Source organism: Rhinolophus hipposideros (assembly GCF_964194185.1).
Source record: "Rhinolophus hipposideros genome assembly, chromosome: 20".
Taxonomy (NCBI): domain Eukaryota; kingdom Metazoa; phylum Chordata; class Mammalia; order Chiroptera; family Rhinolophidae; genus Rhinolophus; species Rhinolophus hipposideros.
The window spans coordinates 40,549,465-40,569,580 of record NC_138066.1 but is presented as its reverse complement, the minus strand read 5'-3'; the positions used below and the strand labels follow the sequence as shown (position 1 = coordinate 40,569,580).

General features: G+C 45.9%; 1 protein-coding gene across 10 annotated transcripts in view; it reads right to left on the bottom strand.

Annotated features, from left to right (window-relative positions):
- Positions 1 to 5,151: 5,151 nt before the first annotated feature.
- Positions 5,152 to 20,116, bottom strand: part of TANC2 (tetratricopeptide repeat, ankyrin repeat and coiled-coil containing 2) — a 266,923-nt gene continuing 251,958 nt past the window's right edge. For 7 of the 10 annotated variants that reach the window (XM_081027315.1, XM_081027318.1, XM_081027319.1 and 4 more), the window contains 7 exons: positions 18,081 to 18,256; positions 17,639 to 17,771; positions 17,054 to 17,083; positions 16,134 to 16,225; positions 14,036 to 14,182; positions 11,586 to 11,686; positions 5,152 to 9,995 (listed from right to left, as the gene is read on the bottom strand). In XM_081027315.1, the coding sequence (XP_080883441.1) occupies positions 8,042 to 9,995; positions 11,586 to 11,686; positions 14,036 to 14,182; positions 16,134 to 16,225; positions 17,054 to 17,083; positions 17,639 to 17,771; positions 18,081 to 18,256 (2,633 nt within the window). In that variant the 3' untranslated portion in view covers positions 5,152 to 8,041. The remainder of the gene's footprint in view (positions 9,996 to 11,585; positions 11,687 to 14,035; positions 14,183 to 16,133; positions 16,226 to 17,053; positions 17,084 to 17,638; positions 17,772 to 18,080; positions 18,257 to 20,116) is intronic. The other 3 variants (XM_081027317.1, XM_081027320.1, XM_081027323.1) reach the window with 1 other exon arrangement.

Sequence of the window (20,116 nt, the reverse complement as noted above, 5' to 3'; positions counted from 1 at the left end):
TGGGTGGGATCTCACCAGGATGTACTGTGTGTTCCTGAAAAGCACTGTCACTTAAAACATCTTCAAAACTTAGCCAGGGACTCATTATTTAAACAGACGGTATAGCAAATCCTCTATGAAGGTAAATGACCCTTTGGTGACATGAATTCCTTCTTCCTAATGTTTAAGTACGTATCTGGTTTCTAACATACATGAGCCAGACCTTGAGTGGTCTTTGCTTTATGTGTGTCACCTTTCTCCTGAATCAAGGCTTCTATGGGGGCCTTCCTTTGCTTAAAAGCATGCAAAGCATGTGTCTCGATACATGTTCCCAAGCTGGTCTGAATCAAGGTCAGAGCTGGCTCTCGGGTGAGGGCAGAGGCACTTGACCCTGTGAGCGTGCCATCCCACTTCCGGCTTTTGTGCTAGTCTCTGAATCTTAAGGGTCTCTTTGTGTTCGTGAACATTCAAATGATCCCAGAGGATGACGCATCTCCCTCCAGAGGGGTACTCCTTCACCTCCTCAGGAGGGACCTCACCTTCTTACTGGGTTTGGAACACCTCGAGTTCCCAAAGTTATTCCTCTTGACTTTGGCAGAGTTGTTTCTCCAAAGAAGCACAAAGTAGCATTCTCCAAGCTTCGTTTTGGACCCACTGCCTGTGCTCCATCTGCGGGCACTCGGGTGCTTGCTTTTCTTAGACTGGCCCTATAGGGGGACATCTTCCCAGGCAGATCTGATGCAGTCCCCCTTCGCCTGTGTTGAGCAGTTGAAGCTCTCAGGATCTGCTTCCTCATTGGCGTTTTGGAGAGAATGATGTCGTCTGTCAGAGATCACGTGAGGACTAAATTAGAGAACGTGTCAAGTCCTTGGTACAGCGTGGGACACAGTGGGCATCTCGAGAGAATGCCCCATCACAACAGACTCTGAGCATTGTCTCTTCTGAGGGACCTTCCTTTTTATCACAGGGCCTTCCAGACACAATACCCTCATTATGAAAGCCCTAGTCTTGTTCCTGGGAAAGGAGGACTCAGTTTCCAAGTTTCTCCAGGCTCTTCCAGCTTCCATTTTTAAAGCTGAAAGGAGGATACCGTGTTCCTCCCCTCAGTCTCAGCCCACCCACCTCAGCCTGTGGAAGGGAGCCTGGCTTACCACATGCTCGTGGGCATAGCGGTGCATGGACTCCAAGGAGCTGCTAAAGGGTGCCTGCTGGAGAATGAAAAGAAGAGAACAGTCTGATTCGGGACTTTGGAGAACAAAGAACTTGCTGGTTAGCTGTCTGCTGCTGCTCTGAGTGGTGTTTTAGTCAGGTTCCGGCAAATTCCTTTTAAGCATAAGCTTTTTAGGAATCATTACCTTCACCTTTCTTCCAGTGTCCCAGGAATCCTTAAAAAGTGGTTTCTTTCCCAACCACATATCTGTTTTTGATTTTTAATGAAATACCCGGAGCTGCCCAGGAATAATTTTCAGATGGAGCAGGTGATTCCTTCCGGAGTCCTCTCCTTGCCTCTTTAAAGGCAATTCTGGTGTCCAGGCTGTGATGACCGTGCATGCCTGGAGTTGTTCTGCTTCCCCAGCTTTGGTCGTTGGGAGAGATGGCTGTAGTTACACAGCAGGGCACGTTTGTTCAGGACAATCTGCGGTCGTGAGGAACTGGTCTCCTTCCTTGCTTGTCCCTGATGCAGGGTGCAGCTAGCTAGCAAGGCAGGACCCAGTGCTGGCTTTTCAAAGAGGTTCTGAGTCTCCAGCCAGTTTCAGGAAAGCTCCATTCATGACGCAGCTGTCTAGCTCTCTATACGGTGAGGATTGGAATTTCTGGCCAGATTTTTGAAGAAAATATAAACCCTGGAAGCAGTGGGCTTCCCGCATTGACAGCCCTGGGAACTACAGCTAAGGCTGCCTCCGGCCCCTCCCCTGCATGCGGTCTCCAACCTTAACAGCTGTAACTGGCGGTCTGCTTCAGCCTTGCATTTCCGTACGGTAGCTGGACTGGGGTACAGCCTCAGCTAGTGAAGTGAAAAACAATTAGAGCCCAGTGCTCCCTTGGTATGGTGGAGAAAAACTCTTCCGCTGAAGAAAAAGCCTCCCTTTCTCAACAGATGCAGCGGGCCTTTGCGGACAGGCCCTTGGACTCCTCCCTTGTCCACAGCTCTCGAGTGCCTATCAGGGTCCATCTCCGAGGTGGTGTTCAATCACTTCAATGAGTGAATAAAAGCCTGAAGGGGTGATTCTGAATGTCCCACAAGAGACCAAACAAATCATCAGGAATTTGGCCTTCACCTGAACGTGCCCAAGTCGTCCTCGCGGGAGTTTCCTTGGCACTGTGGACCTCGGAGAGGGTGAGCTTGAGAGTCAGCTCCCTGGAGAGGTATTGTAACGGAAGGAGAAAGCACCACAACGCCATGTTTTTCCAAGTGTTACCCATTTATAAATAAGTACATTTGCTTTCATACATACAGTTCACTGTACAGATGGCGATCTGTATACATGGGCAGGAAAATGCATTCATTTAACTTGTCACATCTATCGCACACAGCTCACATGTACAGACGATAAAACTGCTCAAGCAAGTACAGCAAAGGAAAATCTTTCCTTATACACAGGGGGCTGGATGCCTCTGCTGGGTGGGGGGCATCCCCACGGCACGAGTTCACAACTGTGTGGTGTTCAATATATCAGATAGAGAACAAACATGCATCGGGTAATATACTGTACAGAGAAAGTCCTTTACATCTGAGTTATAGAAAACCTAAAGGAAAACTAAGTGCATTAAAGCTTTTTCCAGCAAGTGTCTTGAAAGGACAGCAAAGAGGAGGAAGAATCAAAATCATATTAGTACAAATCACTCTTTAATTGTAGACTGTACATGTCTGTACTAATTAAAATCATCTTGGATTTGGAGGAGACAGAACAGAGACAAAGACGCTGTGCTAGATGAAAAGGAGGCCATGCCTGAGAATGGCACCTGCCCTGAGCCTGACGAGGAACCGGCCCCACTCAGCAGGAATCAGCCAAAGGAAAAAACAACAAAAAACAAAAAACAAACCAGAAGAGGAAGTGTAACTTACAGATTTCCAAAATAACTTGTGAATGAAGTAGAGAACTGGAGCCAGCATTTCTAACTCTTTTTTCCAGTTAAGTTGGTACACAATAAGGCAGGTACATTCAAGTACTGAATTTTCCAGAATTAACTCTGTCTGGTCCTGGGGACCAAAGGGTTTGAGTTGAGTCCCTCTAACCAGATGTTCTGGTTAGTGATTAGGCCAAAGAAAAATCCAGCCCACAAGTGCTACAAAAACCAAGAGGCTGGGCTCCCTCCTTCCCACAAAGTAGGTCTGAACACAATGAAAGCAATGCTGGCCTGCATCTGTACGCATCCAGCGAAAACCTGGCAGGTCAGCTTGGTGGAGCTATCCCAGACTCAGCAGGAAGAAATGAGGTGATATGGGTGAGGAGACATGAAAGTAACACTTGATTTTTGGTGTCCAATTAGGCGTTCATTTGGTACTGACTGTCAAAGCTCTGACTTGGGGCCTCATGTGGCCACAAGCATGTCAGGGTGGTTCAGCTGCTGGGAGGCATGGGACACCGAAACGCAGGTTACCAACACTTCAGCCCTTGAGTGGTCTGTAGGAGGAGGAGTTGATGAAGACCCAGTGGTTATTCAAGCAGCTGTGCACATGGCCCCAGCAGCCCCACTGTGCTGTGTCCAGGCCCCCAGCCAGCCACCTCTTCTCGGGAGCAGCCAGAGCTGAGATCAAGGCATTGCACGGTGAAGGTTTCCATGACACGTCTTTGTAGGTAGCTCTTACCCCTAAGCCCTTTGTTCATTGTTGTTAGTCATGGTTAGATGGTCAGTCTGGAGTTCCTGGAGGAAAAGGAGAGAAGCCACACCTCCTAATGCACATGCGACAGGGCAGCACGGCCCCCCGGTGAGGACACAGCAGCCGGCTGCCTCTGCCGGTTAGCTTCTTGAGAAGTGGGCAGCCCAAGGACAGACAGGCAGGGCGGGTTAGGCTGGGACAGAGATGGGCACCTCCTGCCCCCGGGGGAGCCCGCTCCATTTTTGTGGCAAAGATTCAGTAAGCGACTGGTTTTGTCCAAGGCATTTCTGCAGTAGAAAAATAACTATCTTTGAATCAAACCATCCAACTGTGACACCTCTGGAGTTGTAGAAGCTGGAGGCCAAGAGGAACCGATATAGGTGCTCATGGGGAAGAAAGGGGTCTTCTGCATACCCACCCTCCCACCCACCAGAGCGAGAGCTTTCTGGTCAACCTCCTCCCAGCCTCTGCCTGGTCCAAAGGCAGAAGGTCCAAAGCAGGTAGTCTTCAAAGAGCTTATCTCGCCACAACTGGTGCAGATGCATGCAGACCGCTGTCCAGACCTTTGTTCTCTACTTCCTACACCCTCTGAGCCAATGGGCCTGCCTGCTGCCTGGAAGAGGCTCCTTAAGGAGAGGCTGTCACTCGTTGCTTACCAGACAAGCCTGGTGCAGAGCCACAGTGACACCTAGTGGTCAAGTTGGTGAAACAAGGTGACGTCCACAGAACCCACCGTCTATGACTAAAATCTAAGGAAAATACTTAATGGATATTAAATTAGATACCGATTACTTTTTCTATCGGGTACATCTCTGGAATACAAAAATACCAATATTTAGAGCGGGGTTCAGAAACTACTATACAATATAAGGACTGAGAATACCTTTCTCTAAGCTGTTCTGTTTACAATAATTTAGGAAAAGTGTTTAGTAATCCAGGCTTAACTAAATTAGCAAACTTGTATCTCTAGACATCGACCTGGGGTACTGTACATGATTCTAATTAGTGGAATTTTCCTGAGCCTTCAAGTTTAAGTTAAACACATCTAAAAAGAGGGCACATGGGAGAAGAACAAGGGTTTGTGCTCTATTAACTTGGGACTTTAATAGCGCACATCTGCAACCTGGGCAAGATACAACAGCAGATACAAAATGGTCTCCATTTTGTCCATGCCAAATTCTCATGTTACACAGGTTTTTCCCTTTACTTTGTAAATAAACATTAATTTTTAATTGTTAATTGTGTGCCTTACTGATCCAGTAAATAAAATAACCATGTCTCAGGAGTCCCTAAGAACATTGCTGGAAAAGCACTTTAAAATCACTGCAAACATTTTTTTTTTTGTATTTAAAAACTCTCAATCTTTTTGATGCTTATATACAAATTATTTCTTGTGCTATAAATGTTGTGATCCACTGCTTGACTTCTTTCTTTTTTCCTTTTTCTTGAAAAATACACTAAAAGACAAGAGCGGTTTTGCTATTTTTTCTAATGAAGACATTACGCACACTTAAATATCCAGTATCAGAGTTACAAATTCAAACAGTAAAGTGCACCCATTTATAGACATGATATGATGAAAACCCATTAGTGCAAGAATTCTGGGTGAACGGAACATACAATTTGGTGGGAAACCTATCAGCTGATGTTTGTCACCACTGTCTCCGTTTCAGGGTGATGTGAACTGGGTGCGAGGAACTTACCAGTTTCATTTGAAAAATGTCCTCCCCACCTAAAGCCAGACATTGATTTAGCAAGTGCTGCTGGGGCACGGGCATCCCTAAGATACAGTACTAAGAGCATCCCATGGCAGTGAAGTAGCCAAACGGGGCACAGGCAGTCTGCTTACAAGGAAGATCTTGGTCTCCCCCCCAGTAAGGTCCAGTTGGCATTTTAGAGTCAAAGACAACTGGCGCCCAGTAGTGATATTCACTCCCTCTTCTAATGGCTAAAAAAGAATTGCATTTTGACTGCTGACATTTTGACTGCTGACATTTTAGGTGTTTTGCCCAATAAGGCATAGACCCTAAAAACCTCCTGTGTATCCTGGAAAACCGAGAGACCCTGGGGAGAAGTGGCATCAGTGGTATGTTTGTAAAACTACAGAACCTATTCACCCACCTACATAGTTGAGTGCAGGTGGTGTCGTGTTCCAAATAAGCAGGGGCACTTTTCTAATAGACACTGAGAAATTTTTCAACATGTAGCAGCAGCTCCTCAGTGAGAGGTGGTTAAAACGGGGTAAGATGCAAAAAGCCCAATTGAGTTAAGACCTGGACAAAGAGGGAGTGAGAGGCTGCTGGGCTCCCAGTTGTAGGCTGTGCTAATGCTGTACATTTCATCTTCTTGATGAAAGAGACAGAGAGAAGAGACACTGATATCCACTCCACTCTAGGTGAGTAGAGGGGAGTCTTTTAGCATCAGAGAGAGTGGAACGTCTGGGTTTTGAGTGAGCCCGGCTGTTTGCTTCTAGCACAGAGACAAGTCCTGGTCTATTTCAGGCTTGGGGGCAGAGGGGTCCATCCATTTGGCAGAATCTAAATTAGTAATGTTTCTGATCTCAGCTTCATGCTCCCCCTCTTAGCGATGCTTTCAGAGGACACTTATTATTACAAACAGCGCTCTGGTCACATCTGGATTTTTATTCAGGAAACTGCCCTTCCTGTAGCCCTTTACTAACAAGAGCAGAATGATTCCTAATAACAGAGAACTAACTCTCTTTTGTTTAGTTTTAACTGTCTAGTTAGTTAAACTTTAAGAGTTGATAAGTACTCAGTACCAGGCCTGTAGTAAGGCTTTGGTCTCAGTGTTCTGGCCATCGTGTCATGCTGGCCTCAGTCACTCAGAGGACAACTTAGCAAATGACCACAAGACACAGATGTGTGGAGGGTGACTGGACCAGAAGACTTGCTGTCTAGCTCCTGTGCCACCCCCCAGGCTGAAAGGGGTCTTTCTTCACCCTGAAAGGAGACACTTTGTGGTGTCTGGTTTTCAAATATCACGCGCCAAACACTCCTACCTAAAAAAACAAATAGATAATGAAACTATAGACGTTGAAATGGAATTAGAAAACATCTGGCACGGATGGCAATGGCCCTGGGTGCAAACTCTGGGAATAAGTCTTTCAGTCCCAAGATAATTCAATTTGCTTTTCAAAGAACTGATTTCTTCACTATACCATTGGGGTTTAAAAAGAAGGCCAGTAGACCAAAATCTGACTCTAGGCAAAGATCCAACTAATAGGATTACTGCACCAGCCAACCCTCGGGAGGAGTCTGCTTTTTGTGGAATATGTGCTCCGTGATATATCAGGATCTAAAGGGGAGATTTCTCCAATCAAAGATTTTCTACAGCCTTTCACCGAGAATCCAGAACAGCCTTTCTTTCTCTCTCTTCCTATATATTTATTCCCTCCTCCACTCACGGAAAATCAATAGTTTTAAATGGTTAATAGTTGGCTAAAAATATAATGAATAATTTTCAGTGAATTAAAAAATATCTATGATTCCCATCCAATTTCCTTGGCTGACCGAAATACTTAAAGGGCTGGTTGTTTTCTAAATATTCCTAAAATGCTTCTTGGAAGATCAATGTAGTGACATTTCAAAGAATTGTATTGGTTTTTTTCCTTCCAATTTAACAGACTCATTTCCTCTCTTTCTCTTTGATCCTTTTACCCCCACAGGAAGACCAGCGATAATCTAAATGGACATTCAAGACCTGGTGACTGCAGGGAGCTGGCAGTCAGGGAGGAGACCATGGCACAAGAATGCATGGGGGCGGGCTATCTGGATAACACTGCACAAGGGACGCGAAGGCAAAGGGGCATCACGCTCTCTAAAGTTCCTAGGAGAAAACGAACATTTTAGTTTTTGTAAAAAAGGAGAAAGACATTTACACGACAAGAACATCCGTGAAAGCGATTGTCTCCTGGAAAAAGCTGACCAGTGTGTCTGATCTCCCTGGTTTAAAGCACACGGCACAACAATCTCCTCGTTGGCATCTGAAGAGAGGGAGAGAGAATGTGGCTGGGGCACAGAGAAGAGACTGAAGTCCTGGCTCACTGAAGGCCAGCTTCCCAGTCGGCTGCATGCAAAGGAGCTCAGCATGTCGGCTGCCACCTCTGAACACCACACAGAAACTACATGAGAAATTAAGCCAGAGAACTACCTCAAATGTGGAAACCAAGCCTGAAAATGTGCAGTGAAAACATATGGGTCTCACTCCAACAAACGTCTTTTAAACATTAGACTCCACAAATGGTCTCTTTGGTTTGATAGGGGATGTCTGCCCTTGTCGAGAGTCCCGGGACAATTGCCTGTACAGGTTGTCCTGGTATGCCTGAGCCACAGGGAGGGTCCGAGCCACCTTCACATCGGGATATGAGGAGGCCTGGCTGACTCTCTCCAAGAGGTCTCCGCGGGACCCATTAGCCAGCATCCCATGGGGGCCGTAATAATCGTCCTCCAGCAAATGGCCATTCTGTGCATTGTTGGTTTTGTTATAAAAGGCAATGTTGCTGATGGATGATGGGGGGCTGAAGGACTCAGGCTGAGGCAGGTTGCCTGGAGATGTGGGACTGAGAACGGTATCCACTGATGACACTGCCCAGGTCCGATTCTGCTGGTGAAGGTGGGGGTACTGCTGAGTCCGGGCTGTTTTGTCTATGATCCCCATGAATGGTGTGGTCCTGGATCGGGTGGGCTCACTGGGATAACCTCCCTGCGTGGGAGACACTGGCGACAGCTCGTCACATGACCTATCATATGCCGGTTTTAGTGGGATCTCCATCTGTTGAATCGAGGAGGATGGCCGGAAGGTAGGAGTTAGGTTGGAGGCGGACGAGATACTATTGCTAGATGGAGAGAAGCGAAGGCCTACACTTTGGGAGTGCAGCAATGGCCTGGGAGTCGGCGGGTGGGGTTTGATGTCATTAGGGTTGACACTAATAGGTCTTCTGATTAGATGTGACACATCAGGGGAACCTAGTTGGCTGGAGGAGCGCTCCAGATCTAGTTTTGAGTGACACACTGGGTAATAGGATGCGGACTGGCTACGCCCAATCTGTGGTGTCTGGCTGTATCTCATGCCACCTCGATATGCTGAGGAAGGTCGCTGTGGAAGGTCTTCTTTGGTCAACCCTCCGTGCTGACAGATGGCACCTGCACTCAGACTGGCCTGGACATGCTGCACAGGTCTCCCATCCCCCACAATCCCCCCAATTGACCCCTGATAAACCAACCGGCTCTGACTTACTCCAATGTCTCCTTGTGAAGACTGGTATTTACTAGCCATTGAATGGGCTACTTGGCCATAGGCCCCCGTGGAGATGACGGTGCTTGAATGAACCGCAGAGCTGGGCTGGTTGCTTCGCACAATCTGGGCCTTAGCAGGCTGTAGCCTGAGCCCCTGCTGGGGAACTGCCACAGGAAGCTGAGGCATCTGGTAGGGCCGCTGGGCCATTTTGGATAATGGAGACTTTGGTCTGCCAGGAAGCTGACTAACACTTGCTTCTTGCTGATAGCGCACGGGTGAGCCAGACTGGGATCTATAGACACTCATGCTTTCAGCTGGAGGGCTGGCCCGGTACTGAGGGCCTCTACGGAGAGGGGAAGGGGGTGGGCTTGGGTATTCTTTGCCCTGCCCTCCTACAGGAGGGGGGCTAAAGCGGTAAGAGCCGCCCTGATGAGCTGGGGAAGTATGAGGTGGACTAGGCCTGTAATGAGAGTTCTGGTGAGTTGGAGAAAGAGCAGGAGAGGTGGACTGATAGCCTTGTCTAGTGGGAGAACCTACAGAGCTACTGGACCGGAAGTCAAAAACCTGATGCGAGCCAAGCGGTGAGCTAGAGATGTAGGCGGAGTCCCGATGGGCTGGAGAGGAGGGTGGGCTCTGGATGATCGGGAGACCCTGACTGGGCCGAGCCTCCGTCTGGAGGCCAATGGAAACATTTTCTACATCCTGTTCCAGGTACTCCTCCTCGAATATGTCTTGCACAGAGTATACATCTTCATGCTGTGCTTCAGGTTCTGTTTCTTCTGCCAACTGCTGCTGGGGCTGCTGCTGGGGCGGCGGCTGCTGCTGCTGCATCTGTCTGCACTCTTCCTCCACTCTCATCAGAAGTCTCTGGATCTCACGGTTGTTTGGACACAGCTTGATGGCCTCGTTCAGGTCCTCTAAGGCTGCTGCAAACTGTCTGCTCGACAAAATGTAAACACAGGAACTGGAGTTATTCTGAATCAACAGGAATCACCCAGAGCCGAGAACATGGTCACTATTTCAGAGAACTGTGGTAGCATCTGTGGGAGTTGGGGGGTGGAGGGTGGTTTTGTTTGATTTGTAAGGAAGGAAACAGGTAGGCTGTCATTCTAGAAGAGTCCAGAATGATTCCCTAACCCGTTCAGCCTCCATCTTCCTTCTGGCCTCTCTGGGATTAGTGGAGAAATGTCCCCATTTTGTCAGTCCAGCCAGGCCCTTCAGGAAGATTTTTTTAGTGCCCAAATGCACACCAGGCAGTATGAGGGTTGGGTGGGGTTGTCATTTACAGGGTCACTGTCAATTAGCTTAGGAACAAAACAGTAACTACAGTATTTAAAAATCTTGCTGATCCAGAATTTTTTTCTTTGTATTCTTGATATTTTGACTCTAAATTTCAGGCCTCTTCCATCCTAGGCAAAAACCCTATCTTCTGCCCTTTCTACTCCCTGTCCCACAGAACTGTTGCTCCTCCACTCTGCTCCATCAGAGCTGGGTAAGCATTAAGCTTGCTGACTAGGCAACTCACAGTTTAATTTACAAATGAGGACATGACCTGTCAGAGATAGTCCCGTCCTCTCTATTAATATTGCCCAGAAAAGCAGCAACTGGCCTTGTGGGTAAGGGATTATCCAGTGCGAAAGAGAATTTAATAGTCAAGCTTCTTAAGAACTTTGCTAGTCCAGCTAGTTAAGACTAATATTACTGCCACTGTCATCACTAGACTTAACCTGGGCTTGATTCTCAGGACCATATCCCCTGCTGGCCAGAGCAGTGAACCTGAAGCAGTTCTTTCCCAGGCAGTTTGGGAAACAGGGCAGGGTGCTGGGTAGGAGGCATCAAAGACAGTGACAAGTTATCCAAAGATCACTGATGACAGGTTGTAGGTCTTTCTGGAGCCTTTCCTGCCCACTGGCCAAACCACAGCAGATGGGCATGAGGGATGGAGTTTCTCTTGAACCCTCTCAATCTTGGCAGCAAGGACCTCCTGTCTCCATGTTGTGTGTGGTGTGGTGGTGGGGGTTTAGGTGAGAAGGAGGTCTGATGCCACCAGACTTGAGGAGAACCTTAGAAGGAAGACTAAACAATCCAGGGCTTCCTCAAATGCCTACAGGAAAAGAAAGAGGAGCCTGTGATGCAAGCGACCCATCCTACTTTTCCTTTTAAAAGGGTCGGGAGGATGTTTTGCTTAAGTGGCCTCTTCTTAAGTCATGGTGTCTCTTTATGCTATTGGCTTTGGGGTTAAAAGTGATTGAGATACGGCAGAGACTTCTCGGAAGAAGGTGCCATTCTCCAACAATGAAAAGGCATTTTTCACCCAAAGCAAAATGCCCTAGATTTCCGTAGCCCCGGAGATTTGTCAATCTTAAACTCAGTACTGTGCTATGGGAGCCGTCCCCAAAGCTTGGCCCTAAGAGTCCTTAGGGAGAGACGCATTTGGGCACATATGCCCCAGGATGGCCTACATTGCCTTGGCCAGATTTTCAGAAAAAGAGACCTCTTGCTTTTTACGCTCTCTCTCTCTCCTCACCTGCTGCTGCGTTTTGCCCTTGCTCTCGCATAGTAAGCTTCATAAGATTTCGGTTTCAGCTCCAGGGCCTTAGTAGCAAATTCCTCCGCCATTCCAAAATCCTGTCATTACAATAGGTGTGCAAATGAGTCATTGAAGAGATATGAAAAATAGACAACTTGGGAATAACACAGATCATATGTACATTTTTTTTGACACTTATGGATGGAACACTTAACGGATGGACATGCCCAGTATGGCTCTAGCCACGTGGCCCATAGCTGGAATGTTCCTTCTGCCTTTGCCCTGTGTGGCCCTGCAATGGCTCATGGGAATTTATCTGCCCTTAAGTATGAAAATACTTTGAATTTGCCTTTTTTTCTGCCTTTCTAACAAAGTTCTGTCTAGCCCAGAAGCCAAATGCCAACCCAATGAAGCACCTGAAGTTGGAAACCTGAACTCTTGTTACACATGCGTGTATGAGGCACACACACATCTATACCTTCCACAGAAACTCGTCATAACGCCCATCTTCCTGCTGCACCCGCTATTCCTTGGCTTTCTAAGGGCTGAGTGAAATCCAACAGGATGGGGTCTGTGTAAAGGAGAACTGTGGAGACTAAATGAAGTAGGGACGTCGGCCTTCGGTTCAATTCTCTGGTCTGCTCAGAGTGCGCTGTATGTTTTCTCACCCATACGTACTTCACAGGTAGGATTAAGAGCAATAAAGCATTTGAAAGCCCCGTACACAGTTCTTGGCACATAGTAAATGCTCAGTAAGCGGCAGTTTCCTTTCTATTGCACAGAGGCCTCTCTGGTCTGTTCCTTTTCTTACCCTGGTTCATTACTTAGGAAACAGTTAAAATTAAAATAAATAAATAACCTCCCGTCTGTGACTGGGGTCTGTGCTATCACCTCATCTCTTGATCACTGAGGCTCCCTGAAGGAATGAAGCTGTAGTTTTTAAGATGCTCTCACATAACAATCCTTCTCTTTTATGTCAAAGCCAAAGTATAGAGAGTAGCCTCTGGTTACACTGGTGATTCCTAAGGCAGAAAACACAGCCTCAGGCAGAACCAAGGCCCTGGGGCATAGGTAAACATTAAAAAAAAAAATTCATGGGCGATTGTCTAGAAAGAATACAGACTTCAGGTGTGTCACACAGTAGTGGTCACGGGAGGTGACTGTTAACTCTTTGTGAACAACGGTGGAGCTCGAGAGAAAGTATTCCATCTTACAAGGGTTGTCTTCTATCCCTACTCTTTTTCCAACCTTACCCCTTAATTTTTTCTTTTGGGACAATCATTATTCTGGGGAAGATTATAGTTATTTTAAGTAGAGTACTATCTGTTAGGCAAAGAAGACTGCAGGCTGGCGGCTGAACTCTGTCTTGGTCTCACTAGCTGGTGATACTTGTGGTGTAGATGCTTCTGTTTCACCAAAGAACCTCACTGCCTTCCCCCAAGGCACCCACCCCCCTTCCCACAGGAAGCTGTACCACACCCCCACTCTCCTCAGCACTTCTGCCTCTTAGGGCCCTAACCTGTGTCCTCTGAGACACCCAAGTCTACATCAGGGCTCTTTTCATTGGCAAGTTTGAGGTGGATGATATGAAGATCATATACGTAAATAATCGTTCTGGAATTGACAGCAGATCCATTGCCACTGAGGCTGAAATGTGACTTTGGTGCAGCTGAGCTCTTTACTGATCTACATTCCTGTTTGGCTTGGATTATTTGTATCTCTTGATGAACTGTGAGACTTCAGGTTGGTGATGCCAGAGATTCCTGATATGACCTTAGCTAGTCCCAGGATCTGAGAGAGGGTTTTTGGCCCGGGACTGTCTGCATGTCACAGGTGCTGAGGGCATCAGAGACTATATCTGTAAGGCAGGAAGAAGGACCAAGGACTACTTGGGAGATAGTAAAGGACCAGGAAGAGTTCTAAGATTCTTTCGCTGAAAAGAAGGGACATGGCATGCTAGAATAAAAAGATAAAAGAAGTGAAAAGTTCAAAATTAGCCTTAAAATTAAACCTTGAAGTCCATGGTCCTGAGCCCTCTTCCCAACCCTTCCTTGAATGACTCAGGGGTCTTGTAGAATGGGAAGGAATAACTAAAATTCCTAACTAATTATAGCTGGAATTCTAGTGACGACTGCTCTCGCATTTTGCCAAAGCCCAGAAAGTTGACTTGGGGTAGGGGAAGATGATGACAGTATTCCATCCCACTTTCAGTGGGAATTAAGAAAATTCAGAAAACTATAAAGTGCCTACGGCATTAACATTTTCAGTTTGAGATACAGATTTTACTTAGTTGATTTCTTTCAAATTGCAAATGTCAGTGCTCTGTGAAGGACAACCAAGTTCCAAATGGGGCAGAGAAAGATTTCAAGGCCTGGTAAAAGCTAGCGAGTGACATGGACTGTCACCTTCCAGGATTGCAGAAAGGAGGTGGGATGAGAGGGACTTACATTCATTTTCCTGCGACATCGAGAGAGGTTGAGGAGAAGAGACACTTTCAGTTCCCGGAAGGTTTTCAAGTCCTCACCAAACCCTTCTCTAGGGAATTTCTTCAGAGCATACTGGTAGCGCTGAGCAGCCTCCTTTACTTTACCTTTCTAACGGGAGGACAAGATGGCAAAACACACAGTTGGTCTGCTGAGTAGCTGAGTACGTTTGGCCCCACTCTCCCTTCTCTCACCAGTTATTACTAAAGGTTAGCCCTCCCAAACACCACCCTGGAGAATAGATCTGGCCCTAATGGTGAGAGCAGAAGGGTTCAGTCTTTCTTTTAGGAAACTTACCTGGCAGAAAAGGCATGGTGAAAGGGGTTTCCCAAGACACAAGTGAAAAAAACAAAGCCTTGGTGAATCAAAGGCCTGGGACCCCAGCTTTCCAACTGGATTCCTAAGGGACTGACCTTGCTCATTTCAAAGGAGCTTTTTCTTGACCTGATTTCCCTGGCACACATATCATTTCTCAGTCCCAATAATGCTACAGTTATTACTACTTCCTTAATTTTGGCTTGTCTGGAAAACTCTTTCCTTGCCAGTCCTCTAGAAGAGGTTGTTCTTTTACTTACAAAGGATGTAATAGCTAAAATCATCTAGCTGCTGGTTCCCTATTCTCGTGGCATAAAATAATTATCAATCAGTTTTTCCTGATTTTAGAAAAGGCATAGGGTAGGGTTGTAGTAGAGAAATGCCGTTTAGAATTTGTGATTCCATCTGTCCATGTAGAAGAGATTTTGCAAGATGAAGTATATCTATGGCCCACTGAAGGACCTGGTTATAGGGCCTTGCATTTTTCTTATAGTTTGTATTTGAAAATCTGTACGCTGAGCCCAGGACGATGCAGGAGGCACCTTCCATCCCTTTAGCTGATCTTTATTCGCCCCACTCTTTCTGGACAGCTACCACTTTACCAAGGATCCTGTCTCTTATTTTCTTCTTAGTACCTTTCATTATGGAGAGATTTGGAGTCTTCCAAGGTAGAATGCTGGGTGAGAACAGTAGTAGCTCTGCCTATTCTCATCAGGAAGTAGGACTCCTGGTCTTAGAATATCAGAAGTTATATTATAACCAGGGTGTAGATTCTCGAGAGCAATGCCATTCTCAAGCCCATAAATATGACAGCTAATGAGGCCCTTCCTTGAAGTCATGTGAAATCATGGTTGGGTCAGGACTCAAAGTTTCCTAGAAGCCTGAGAGTCCTAGATAATCATGACTTTCAAAGGGTCCTCGGGAAATGCAACTCCGCTCCCAGGAACTTCATACACTCCTTATACAGGGGTGGGTGGAGTGGGGGGTGGGGGGGAAAGAGGGGTGGAATAATGTGCTTCATAATCATTTCCTCATCTGTGGGTCTGGGGATGTCTTAGTGACATCTGCTGCCAAAAGCTGGGTTGGATTTGTATTTACATTTAGGAGAAGATTCAGTGAATCTTAATACAACGAGGTACGTTTGACATGGAATGTTGTTAAGGAACTTCCTATAGGCCACGAGAGGATGTGTTAGGGTACGGAGACTTCAGCTTGAACTGTGCATAGTAAAAGACTCCATTTTTGTTGTTGTTGTCGTCATGCATTAATGACTTGAAGCAAATCTTTTAATTGCTATTTGTCTCGGTTGCCTTATCTTACTCAGAGATGCTGATAAACTATTATTACTATAGACTTTTAAATCTATGGATATATTAAACGTGAAAGCTGAAATCAAAGACTCTTTTCCATGGACTGGAAATACCTGTTTTACATAATTTTACTTTTCCATGAATTTTCAGGTCCCACTTACCAGATTCCATGCAGAAATCTATGTAACTGCCTATTAGTGACCAGGTAAAAAAAGGTCTTTAGGTAGATCAGCTACAGGCATGTGTAGGCTATTCTTGCTCTCTTGTTGGGAAGGCAGAAACCCAGGATCCTCAACTTATGAACCTGCCACTGAGGGATGGCATTCTCCCTTTGCCTCTAGAATCAAGGATGATAACTGTCACAACTTGAGTAGATTCTCTATGTAGGAAACAGTCAGTGGCTGTTTTGAGGAAACGCTGTTCCTCCCTCCCCTCACCTTATAAAACATGTCCCCCTCTTCCATCAGCTTGCTCAACAGGATGATCATGATGTCTGGTTTGGAGGTGGCCATCGCCCATGTGGCTGGACCTGTAGTGTACAGGATGCATGATGGGTAAAAAACTCATACAATGTAAGGGTGGTAGGAAGCTAGGTGAAAAAAACATCCTGGGGGAATTTCTGCTGAGAGAACAACTTGCTCCACAACAATTTCCTCATCTCTTAGACCTGGGAGTATCTTAGTGACTCCACTGCCAAGAAGCTGCACTGGATTTGTATTCACCTTAAAATAAGAATACCTGAACTGAGTTTTCACCACAGGAGAGCAGCAAAGCCTGCATGTTGTAGGTGGGCAGGCAATGGCTCAGTTTGGAGGTATTTTAAATAAGGAAATTGGGAGAAAGGGTTTACATTAAATGTCACCAGAAGACTTAAAATATCCAAAAAGGGTAATTTATGCTAGAATATGGAACTCAAAGACCCCAGCTGTTTAATCTGTTAATATTTAAACATGTACTTTGCAGAAGGGAAACCATCCAAGACTATAGGCTCCCTGAATTTGTGAGGCTCGAATAAGACTCCCTGGGATTTACTGTGATCTAGGAGCACAGTCCCAATGTCAAAAAGACGTGAAACAAGGCAACATTATTGAGGACTACTTTACCCCCAAAGAGAAAGAAAAGGTTAAATTGATTAGTTTACAGATGCTTGAATTATTTACCAACTAAGCTTTCAGGGTTAGTTATCAAAAGTTCAAGTTATTCTCTACAACAGTCATTAAAAAAAAATCTTCTTTTAAGGTGAAGTAAATTAAAAGATTAGAGGTGTAGGGAACTCATGCAGGCTAAATCAAAGAGGAGAAGGCAAAGCTGACCAAGCCATCAGACCATGCCTGATGCTGACAGCGGTGAAATATACCTCGTGGGCGACTCGGTAACGTCTGACAACCTTCAAAGAAAGGAGAAAACAAAAAGTTGTAGGAGAGGAAAAAAAAAATGGATGAAGGTGGAAAAAAAAAAAGAAGGAAAAAGCAGCAGTGAGAGGCAGGCAGCAAAAAAGCCAGCATATCAGCCAACCCTGGTCTATATAGGTCTGTGGAATGGGGGAGCGGATGGGGCAGCAGCAGCAGGGGCTTGAGTTTGAAGCACACGCAGAGCAAGGGGAAGCAAAGGCTCATGGCCGTGCAGGGATCCAGGAAGCTCACAGGGCGGGGCTGGTACAGAGGCGTTAGCACCGAGATGTGCTTCAGGGCAGAACAGCCTCCTGGCTAAGGCTACTTGGGGGCCCGGCAGACAACCATGTGATTTTGGACACGGGGTAGCGTAGACCATGGCTCAGATGGCTTTCTCTGGGCCAAGAGCCTTCCTGTTCACTTGGACAATATTTGGGCCAGGGCAGAGGGGAAACTATACACACTCAAACCAAACACCCAGGGCAGCCAGACCACTGGACCAGTCTGGCCCCTGGGCACAGATGGCCAGCACCTTCTTCCTTTTTTCCTACCTATCTTGGCTCCTTTCTTCAGAAGAGTGACAACAACAGAAGTGTTTCGGCAACCCACTGCCCTGTCCAAAGGGCGCATTCCGCTGTAGTCGACGTGCTCGATCATGGCGCCATGATCCACCAGGAACTGGACCTAGGACGTGGACCAAGCAGAGCCGTTAACACGGGGCAATGGCGCAGCACCGCTCCTCAGGGCTCTGCCTGCTGCCTGCCCTTAGTCAACGGCTGGCCTGAACCAGGCTGCACAGCCAGGGCGTTCGGGCCATACTGCATGCTTGGTCTTTCATCGTGTTTTGCACAGTCCTGTTCCCTAGCAAGTACAGATCCAGGAACTTTATATCAGGACTCATTAACACGGTACTCGACCCTCAACCCCAGACATTATGGATGGAGAACCTTCCCTATCCCTACAACCCTGAGACTTTTGTTTAAAGGTACTCACCACCTCAGCATCACCATAGAAAGCTGCCAGATCCAGTGGGGTGCGGCCATTCTTGTCAGCATGGTCGGTGGCAGCTCCGTTATCCACCAGAGAACGTACTACGGAGAGATGACCCTTCAAACAAGCCCAGCTGAGGGCTGTCAATCCTTCTTTGTCCATCAGAGCAATGGAGGCACCTACAAGAGCAAGTGTAACACAGGGCTGAGGAAACATGAAAATTCACAGCAGAAGGGAAAGCTGGTGCTTAATTAAGGTGCACACTCTGCTGAAGCACAGCTTCTGTTTCTGGTATGTGAGTTAGCTTTCAATAAAACTGTTAAGTTACCTTTGTCTATTATTAATCTTTTTAAATGTATCCTACTTGTATGTAATAAATTCTCAATGAATGTTTTCCAAACTCAGCAAAAGCCTTCCATGTACAATAGCATAAACTCCTTGAGACAACCTCATCAAAGAGGTCAGTACATGTTTATCATTGATGATAGAGCCAGGAAACTTTTCCCATCACTCAACTGTGGGGGGAAATGGGCTCATGGGAAGAGACTGAGCCCAGGTCACAAAGGATATTCAGAGTTTAGTCTTCAATAACTCACTCTTAGCTCCTTTTATATTCTGTATCTGCCTTCAAAATCTCTATTTTTCATCTGGAAAGATGAAGCATACCTGACACACTGTTTTGTAATTAGTCTAAAATTCAATAAACATTTGGTTCTTACCTAGATTGGAAGCTACTAGATGGCAAAGAGCCTATCATTTCCTTGCTAGTTTTGAAGAGCACCTAAGATAATTCTTTTTACACAGTTGGCATGGCGTACTCACTAAACTAGAGATCACACAGAACACTTTCCAGGCTGCCTCTTCAGCAAGACAGGACTCAGATGTCAGATCCAGCTTAGGACCTGCTACAGCTAGCTCAGGGTCTGCTCAGCAGTTATCTGGCCTATCACCTGTGCATCTCTAGAGGTCAGATAACCAGACTTCGGGGCTCCCCAGAGCAGGACGAAGGGCTGGAACGTACCATTTATGTACTGGGTTATCTTTTCATAATGGCATAGTTTGCAATTAAAACATCAACTCTAACGTGGAATGACTTCGAATATGGGACAGGATCCAAGGGGTTTTCCTCAGAAACAACATCTCGATAGATTCCCTGGACAGAGCCTCCAGCAGTGGAAAAAGCAGGACAAGAAGGTTCTGGATGTATATTACAGATAAACTGATTTTCCAACCACAAGGAAAGTTGGAATGTAGGAAATTAAAAGGATATACATATAAAATAAACTCATGTATTTAATTTACTTCCATAATTCAATTTGTAATTTTCCTCCTCTTCTTCCCTTGTAGTTAATGGAATCACAGTTCTCCCAAACACCCATCTGAAAACTTGGCAGTTATCTTCACGTCATCTCTCCTTCTTTCCTGTATGCAATCCATCTTTACTCATCCAAGACCTGTTCTGCACTTGGCCCTTCTGTTCTAACAGCTACGGCACCTGGATTAGGGCCTTATTACCTCTCAGCTATTCTGCTGCAATGGCTTCCTAATTGATCCCCTGGTCCACTATTACTACTTCATGAGGTCTACTAGTCACACTACTGCCAGAGTGATTTTTTTTTTTAAAGCACAACTCTGGCATCAATTCCCAATTTTAAAAATCTTGAAGGGCTCCCCACTGCCTTTAGAATTAAGTCCACAAACCCTTTCAATTTGTTCCTTTTTAATTTCTTTCCATATCTGTTTCCCATTTTATTTCCCAAGAGTCCTCATGTAGTTCACTTGCATGTTTCCTCACATCTGTGTGCACTGTCCCTCTTCCTTCATCTTTCAATTACATTACTTCCCCTCCCTAAATCAACATTTTTCCGATTCAAATTTTAGAGTCTGTTCTATTCTAACTCAGATACCTTTATTAAAGTACTTGGGATCCTCTGCTTTTTAAGGCAGCTATTTATCTTTGTTTCATTCCTTCCTTGGCAGATTATAGATCCTTTGAGGGCACAGATTATAGTATTAATATATTAATTAAAAAAAATCAC